Below are 8,609 nucleotides of genomic sequence, written 5' to 3' on the forward strand. Positions count from 1 at the left end.
TATGAATTTAACTCAGCCAAGAAAACACATGTCAGAATTCCCTGGCCTTTTTTTCCGTTTTCTAATAAATTCTGGATGTTCACACAAGAGTTCTTCTGAGAGTTCTGCTAGTAAAAAACATTAATTAAGTGGCTCTAAAATGTCCTATTCATTGTATGTGTGTGTCTTGATGGTTGAAGGACAATGGACTTCTATCAGAGGTTGTATTGATTGAATACTATTTCAAATGGTTAAGGTAGCACTTGAGCAGTGAAAATTAGATCACGATGAACAAATACAATATAAAAACTAGAAGTTAGAAAACATGCATAAATAAAAAAACATTTAAATATATATTTTAACCTTGAAATATATTCCTCATTTTCATCATTCCGCATGCAGGGTTTACCACTTCTGAATGAGTAAATGAAATATGCAAGCATGGATGACAAACTAAAACATAACTTTTGCACACTTTAATATTTAGAAAATAAATCAGCTTAAACAAAATGCAAGTTGTGTAATATGAAGTTTAAACACAATTGAAACGGTCCATCAGTGAATAGTCTTAGTACATGGTATATTTACCAAATAGCATATACAGTAAAGTTACCCCGGTGTTCAGTAAAAGTTTCTTACTACAAGTGCCTTCAAAGGGTTATTGTTTTGTTTTGTATTTGAATGACAATTCATGCATGCAAACATCTTTCCAAACAGAACCAAACAAACAAACCCCAAACACAAACAGAGAAGTGGTTAGGTCGGCCTCTCTTCATACAGAAAAATGGAGGTGGATGGATCAAGATCGGATGACTAGGGATTGAGGAGGTTGGGATAGGTGGTGGTAATGGGTGGTGGACAAACTAGGGTTTACTAATGGGGTGAGGTCTCTTGGGATGGGGAATCAGTCAATCATAGGCATTACTTACTGTAATTTGTGAAGGCCTTTTGTTTGGGGTGGATGTTGGCTTTATAGTGATGCTACTTGTGATTTTGCTGTTGCCTTTGACAGGGGTACCATTGGATAACACAGGAGTTCTCTGCTCCTGCCCAGGTGAGTAGCATGGGCTCACAGGCTGGGGTGTAGTGTTTAAGCTCTGAATAAAGGGGCTCCCTAAGTGAATGTGGATTTTGTTGTCCTCTGTGGTGATGACGTTGGGGCCGGAGCTGTTGGACCTCTGAACCTGCCAGCTGCTCTGCCTCTCTGGTGTCACCCTGAAGACTGCATGACCTCCCATGACCTCTACTGGCTCCGTGGACAGGGACCGGTCAGGAGTGCCTGTTGTGACCGACACGATCTGGATGGGTGACATAGCCCTGTCTGGAGTGACCGACCCAGAGGAGTCTGGGGTCATCGCTCTAGAGTAGGTGGCCATGGTGAAGGGAGATATGGCTCGATCAGGAGTGCAGGGGGAACCATCTGACGAGGGGGACCTTTGACCTTTGTTTCTGGTAGTCGGGGAGATGGATGCGTTCTGAATTATGGTGATTCTTTGTTTGGGTGGACCTCCGCTTGTGGGGATGACTGCAGTGCTTGTGTATGACTGGGTGTTTTCTGCGGTGGGGCTGGTGATTTCTAGCATGGCCATGTTATGCCCGTGGTCTGGGGTTACCTTGATGTGCAGTGGTTGCCCGGGGCTGTGTGTCAGAAACACGTCTCCTTGCTGCACATGGTTCCCATTCTGTCTGGGAACCTGCACTTTCCCATTGACTGGGTTGTGGCTTTCTTTGGTTTTGAGAAAGGGGACTCTCCTGATGTTGTTGAGGTTGTTGACATTGTTGAAGAGGGAGAGGTTACATTGGGCGAGGGGCAGCTCATTGTTGTAGTTTGGATCGTCCTCAGAGTCACTCTCTTCGTACAGTTTTCCGTTCACCACGGCCCGCTCCAGTGGGGCGATGCTCTTGTAGTTGGGTCGAAGGTGGTCTGCTGGATCTGTCTGTACCTCCTTGGTGCACACCTGTAAGTCTGAGAAACGTCTGCCGTTCATGCCTGGGCGGAGACTTTTGCTGAAGCGACGGTATCGCTCCAGCTCCCGATTGAGGGTCTCCATCTCTCTGGCCAGTTCTTTATTTTTCACCTCTTGCAGAGTCAGTTTTCTTTGCAAGGTGGAGTGGTCGTTTTTCATGCGACAGATGTTTTCCTCTGTGCCCATATATTCATGGATCTTCTCTTTTAGGGCTGCCACCTCTCGGGTCAGATGACTGGACTTGGCCTCTTCCTCTTTCAGACGCTTGTAGAGGATGTGCTCCTGGTTGGACTCTTGCTTCTCTGCCAGTTGGTACTTTAAGAGCTCGTTCCTGGATATTTCCAACTCCTCCATCAAGGCCGTTGCTCGCTCTTGTTCCCTGGAGTATCTCTTCTCCATTGACTCATACTCATCCTCAGTCTTCAACAAGTCGTCTTCGACAACCTTCATATCTTTAAGTTTTCGCCTCAGGCGCTCAACTTCCTGTGTAAGGTCTTTGACTTTGTAGTCCTCTTGTTGGGAGCGGTTGGCGATGGGCGCCTTGATGTTTTCCTCTTTGGCTTTGTTCCTCAGGAATTCCCTCTCTGCAGCTTCCAGTGACTGCAACCTCTTCTTCATCATGGTAACTTTGGACTGCAGGTCATTGCTCTTTTCCTCCTCGGCTTGGAGCTTGGCCTTGAGTTCATCCCTGTCCTTGGTGGCGCCACACATTTTCTCCTCAAGCTCAGCATTCGACCTTAGGGCTTTCTTGCTCTCCTCGATAAGCTTCTCTGTTACTGTTGTGACTTTGTCCTGCTCAGCTTGCAGTTTGCCAGTGCTGTTATGGACCTTGTCCTCCATCGCTTTCAGTTTCTCAGCCATGGTCTTCCTTTCATCCACCAGCATGACCGTCAGCGTCTTCAGCTTGGTGAGGTCTTCCTTTAGTGTAAGCTCTGTCTTCTCCAGCTGACCCTCCACGACCTCCAGTTCTTTGACCCTCGCTTTCAGGATGTCCATCTCTCTGGACAGAACCTTTGACACTGTCCTCTCTTTGTCCAGATTGCACTTTAGCGCGTTGCACTCCTGTTTGCTCTTGCCGAACGCATCCTCTAGTTTCTCCAGCTCCATGATCCTGTGGTTCAGCTTGTCCACATCAGCCTTCAGGCTACGGCTTTGGCTGGCTTCCTTCTCCAGCTTCTTGTTGAGGTCCCTGCACTGGTCCTCCATTCGGACCAACTCCTCGTCCTTCCCCTCCATCTCCAGAACCCTTTTCCGTAACTCCTCCACCTCATCCATGAGGCTGGAGTTGCCACATTCCCCGCGGCTGATCTTGTCCCTCAGCTCCTGGAGCTCGTCCTCGGCCCTCCGGAGGGTCTTGTTGGTCTCCTCCAGTTCATCCAGCTGCCGGCTGAGTGTGGATAGTTTCTGCTTGAGCTGCCGGTTCTGGGCATCCTCGCTGGTCAGTTTGGCTGTCATGGTCTCCTGTTCCTGGTGAAAGCGACTGGCTTGGTCGCCTAGCTCTGTCTCCAAGCGAAAAACTTTCTCCTCCCCCTCTTGCACCTTTGCACTAGCAGAGCTCAGCTCTTCCTGGGTGTGGGAGGCGCTCGCGGTCAGTTCTTGGACCTTAGCAGTCTGTTGGGTCAATTGCTCTGTGAGGCGCTGCTGCTCGTCCACGACCATCAACGCAAACGACTTCAGCTTGGTCAGCTCTTCCTTTAGGCTGGTGACCTTCTTGTTGTTCTCCTCCTCTTTCCTTTCCTGATAAGCCTTTTCCTGGTCAATGAGCAACTTCAGTCTGAAAGAAAAACACAAGAAGAAGAGAGAAAAAGTTTGAATAAAAAAGAATGTTGAACTTTTCACTGATACACACATTGGACAACTGACACATGGGTGGAGAATGTGATGGATGACACAGGGAGCAACATAACACAACATCAATAATATAACATAAACAATATACAGTATATCAGCTTGGTAGAAAATTGTCATTCGTTGTTTGCTTCTGAAGTGGTAAATGTGTCTAATTCTTATTCCCAAAGTGCCATCGGGCCTATTATTAGTAGGAATGCAGACCCACCATAAACACTCATGGGTGTCACATTTGTCTGACCATACTGAATGGATTTCTGAAGGGGTTTGACATTTTATGTCATGGAAACTTTAACAGATCATAAATATAACTGTGCTAACTTTCCCACGTCGGTAGCCTGACATACACTTGCAGTGTTTTCCTTTTAAGGTCCCCCGATAGCAGTTAACTCTCATATGGGTTGGAAACTCTACACGCCGTAGTAAAAGTCCACAATAGTACTTCTTATAGTCATTCCTATACAAATTGACTATCTAGATTACCCTTATTAGGATTTGCATTACTGATTACTGATGTCCTGTATTGCTTATCTACTGTTACTTGAAAGAAGAAAAATAATAGAGAATGGACTAAATGCAGTGTTTGTACTGTGTGAGGATGTTCCGTCCAAATGCACTCTGATCTTTGGCTGTGGTGGCTAGACTTTTCTAGAATGCTGAATGTTTACCCTGACCCCTATCTGACAAGAATACTCCCATCAGTCCCCATCAAACTGTAGACTAAACCCGTATTCAACCACACTGCTGTTTTTGAAATGTCCCAGTGAATACAGTCCTCTTTCATACCTGTTAGAAGCACCTACCCTGCTTAAAGAAACAACTAAGCTTACATTGCAGTTATTTTAACGTCTAGAGTGATATTGAATTCATAGTGTGTACTTGTGAGTATGTGTGTAGGTGTATGCCCAGTGTAAATGTACAGTCTACTGTATATACAGCATATGTAACAGAATCACGGGGGAAGCTGGGGTCACGGTAGCTGGCAGGGCATGCATCGCACCGGGCCAGTGTGCCTCCGCTCCAGGCAGCGTCGGAGGGGATGTTATGACTGCTGAATGTGCAGCTGCCAGCGTGCTAGCACAGATGTCGCATTGGCATGGAACAATCCCCTAATTAAGGGGTTCCTCTACTACCCCCTGCCTCCCTCTCTCTCTGGTTATATATTTAAAGGAATCCCCCCCGCTTCCAGAGGCAATTACAGCCTGGCTGGATAAACAGAGGGCCTCTCTCAGGGATCACTAATTACACCTAGTCTCCTGTAGAGGAACATGATGTCAGCATGGTAGCTGGTAGAACTGGGGCTAAGGCAGGTCCATGGTAGAACTGGGGCTAAGGCAGGTCCATGGTAGAACTGGGGCTAAGGCAGGTCGATGGTAGGGCTGGGGCTAAGGCAGGTCCATGGTAGGGCTGGGGCTAAGGCAGGTCGATGGTAGGGCTGGGGCTAAGGCAGGTCGATGGTAGGGCTGGGGCTAAGGCAGGTCCATGGTAGGGCTGGGGCTGTCCTATGTCCTATGATGTTAATCCCACGATGTTCCACATGTTCCACTGTGCCAGAGATCTGATGATCAAAGCTGATCAGCTTGAAGTTGATGTACATTAGGATAGCATCAGATGGGGAGGAGTTTGTAAAGGCCTCTAGTGTCCCACTGAGAAAGTTCACAATGGGAATGTGTGGTATAGTCAGTTCTACAATATCTGAAGACATGTCTTTCTGGCAGAAACGATCATTTTGAAAAATCATCTAAATCATGATATTCTATTAACATTGCTGAGACGTCAGGGCAGAGCAGAGGAGTGGCAGCCATATAAAGGCCTGCAAATGTAGCTAGAATGTAGCTAGAGCTAGACTGCTTTATTTGTATCCTTGTTTACTCTAGCAGTTATCTCCGCTACCCAGTTATGCTCCGTTTTCCCAGTGATGTAATCAAACCAGAATAGAATGTGAGCCGCGGTCCTGGACTTTAGACTCTGCTAGTTAGTACAAGTCATCCTGGTTTCCCCATTTTTAAACACAGAGGGTTACATTGTGAAGATACATTATGGAAACAGAAGATACATTCAGGGAAACTTCCATGTATTATTAATCAGGTGCTTGAGATCAGCCAAGACGTTGTAGGCTGTATGATGTCTCTGGAGAGGAATTACATGTATTCCCTAGGATCCTAGTCGCTTGACATGAGAATACTGTGTCCCTCCTAAGGGACAATCATCTGTTTCCCATGGACTCCGAATTCTGCTGGACTAGTGGGACTTGACAATCGAATAACACAACTTGGGAGAGCAGAAGTTGAACTGCCAGTGAGTCAACTGTGACTATATGGTTGAAAGGGGAATACGAGGGGCATGAAGGTTACCACTTGAAATTCTCAACGGTTGCCAATGAATGATGTAGGTCCCGTGTGGCTCAGTTGGTAGAGCATGGCGCTTGCAACGCCAGGGTTGTGGGTTCATTTCCCACGGGGGGACCAGGATGAATATGTATGAACTTTCCAATTTGTAAGTCGCTCTGGATAAGAGCGTCTGCTAAAATGACTTAAATGTAAATGTACTAGTTTACCCAGTTCATCCTTATACGGCTTTGCCATCAAACTTGGTTATACAAGATGTCAGCTGCAGAGAAGAGCGACTTTGTTTATTAATCATTGAAAAACGACCAAATCCCATTCTAGATTAATTAATTCTATTGCGCGATTAACTTTGGGATTTTACCGGAATGTTGATTACAAGGTACGGTAAAGGCCACACTTGATTGAACAATTTATTTTATCACTGCCAATTTTCCAAATCGAGTCAGTCTGTCTAAAACGGTACATTCCCATAAGGAGTTTCTATGTCATGGAAAATAGAGTGGTGCCTTCTGCATTAAGCAGTTAAGAAATGGGTGTGGGTGCAGATGGCTATTAACCCAAAACCAACCATTCACCTACTGACCTCTTCTGAGCAACATCAGCATGCAGAGGGGAAAACACACACACACAGCCGGCAGCAGGATGTCACCATGCCCACCATTATGGCGAAGGCCACAGAGGGCTTTTCCTCACATTTAAATAAGCAGCTGTGGCCAGTGGCCTCAGAGCTGGAAACTATGGCTCAGACTCTGTAAACAGTGCTGCTGCTGAGATGATACAGGACATGCCAGTATTCTGTGTGTATGTTTTAGAAGTCAATGTCCAAGACAATGCCCTTGTTACAGGTACATTTCCTGCCCTTTCCCTTAAAACACCAGATTTGATTTGACATTGATATTAACAGGGAGTCTCATTGAGACCAAGGTTCTAGGCCTCTTTCACACGGGAGCATACACATCATTTACAAAAGACATGATAAAACAATGATCTGTTCATGTTTGATCCTGAACCCTGTTTTTAGTGTAAATAGATAGAAACAGTCAGTTTGTTAGGATTATTCCTGGAGTGCTTTATGAAAGAGACATAGGAAGCTGGCCAGCATACGTCCAGCAGAGGGCAATCAGTAAGCAGTATGGGCTCATAAAATTATAGGCAATATTTGTATGCCTTCAGTTGAATGACTGTGCTAGTTAAATATTTTATTTTTAATAGTTACATTTTAGGGGTTTAGATGGCTATGCTGTATGTTAGACAATCAATAGCTCGTCAAAAAATATATTTTTCAGGTTGTTGAATTCATTGTAATATCTGAGTTTATATTCAAACTTAACTTGTTGGTTCATAAATGTATCACTCAGAAGTGATTCATTTTTCACAGGAGAGCAGGTTCAATTAACAATGACCATCTTTTTTATTTCACCATGCATATTTCCCCCGGATTCTCACAGACATTAGTGTGTGGTGTGAGTGTTGAGTGGCCCGTTCAACTACACGTAGGAAGTGAACCACTGAATCACCCATAGCTTTAACTCACACACAGAATCAGCTTCTATCAATGTCCTCCCTCAATGGTACATTTGAAAATCACAATTAGGGAATTAACATTGTGCACAAATTGTTACAATATTTAGTTACTATACTCTGCATTCGTTTAATTGTAATCACAGTTTCCAAAATATCAGACTGAAATTTGTCAAAATTGTTTCAGCATTTTTTCATGAACTTGTTGAATGAAACATTTATTTCTAATAGATTGCCTATAATTGTATCCCAAAAGACACAACTTTCCCAGAGTCAGAAATCAATTCTTTACACTAACCCAACTGAATGTCAATATCAAAGCTGTACTTATCCCCCTTGCACTCAGTCACAGTGCTCCATAACGAACCAACAGAGCAGCTAAGTTGAGTTAAAGTTGCCTTGCCTCCTACCTGTTCCATAGGTCTGTCCGGTGGCAGCCTCAGTGATTGAAGCTCATTATGTTGCCGTACTCTCTCTGTCTCTCAGCTCTCACACAGCGGTCTGTGATGTGGACATTCCAGTAGGGAGACCAAACAATAAGATATGTCTCACTGCATGCTCCCTGCCTATGGAGCATTACATCATCAACATGCCCTTATATGGAACTTTGTGTTGTACAGCCTCTCTGACTCTCAAAGGGGTGTGTACTCCAGTGTGTGTGTGTGTGTGTGTGTGTGTGTGTGTGTGTGTGTGTGTGTGTGTGTGTGTGTGTGTGTGTGTGTGTGTGTGTGTGTGTGTGTGTGTGTGTGTGTGTGTGTGTGTGTTGTACAGCCTCCCTGCCTCTCAAAGCGGTGAGTGTGTGTGTGTGAGAGAGAGAGATTCTTTGCATGTGGGCTTAAGCGTATGTGTGTGTGTGTGTGTGTTTGTCCACCTAGGTGTGGTGTGGGCCTTAAAACAAGAACAGAGAGGAAAAGTGTTGAGTGACGTCTGTAACGTGTGAAATATC

The 8,609-nt window shown here is 45.1% G+C and overlaps 1 protein-coding gene across 1 annotated transcript; it reads right to left on the reverse strand.

The window, feature by feature from the left end:
* Positions 1-440: 440 nt before the first annotated feature.
* LOC120051499 (filamin A-interacting protein 1-like) lies at positions 441-8,218 on the reverse strand. The gene is made up of 2 exons (XM_038998394.1): positions 8,074-8,218; positions 441-3,720 (listed from the first exon to the last, which is right to left on the reverse strand). Exon 2 carries the CDS (start codon positions 3,603-3,605, stop codon positions 888-890), a length of 2,718 nt encoding a protein of 905 aa, XP_038854322.1. The 5' UTR covers positions 3,606-3,720; positions 8,074-8,218; the 3' UTR covers positions 441-887.
* Between the last annotated feature and the right edge of the window lie 391 nt (positions 8,219-8,609).

This window comes from Salvelinus namaycush, chromosome 7, assembly GCF_016432855.1.
Source record: "Salvelinus namaycush isolate Seneca chromosome 7, SaNama_1.0, whole genome shotgun sequence".
Classification (NCBI taxonomy): domain Eukaryota; kingdom Metazoa; phylum Chordata; class Actinopteri; order Salmoniformes; family Salmonidae; genus Salvelinus; species Salvelinus namaycush.

Coding starts and splice junctions, on each gene's coding strand:
- LOC120051499 (XM_038998394.1), bottom strand. CDS start 3,605: ATGGTCGTGGACGAGCAGCAGCGCCTCACAGAGCAATTGACCCAACAG.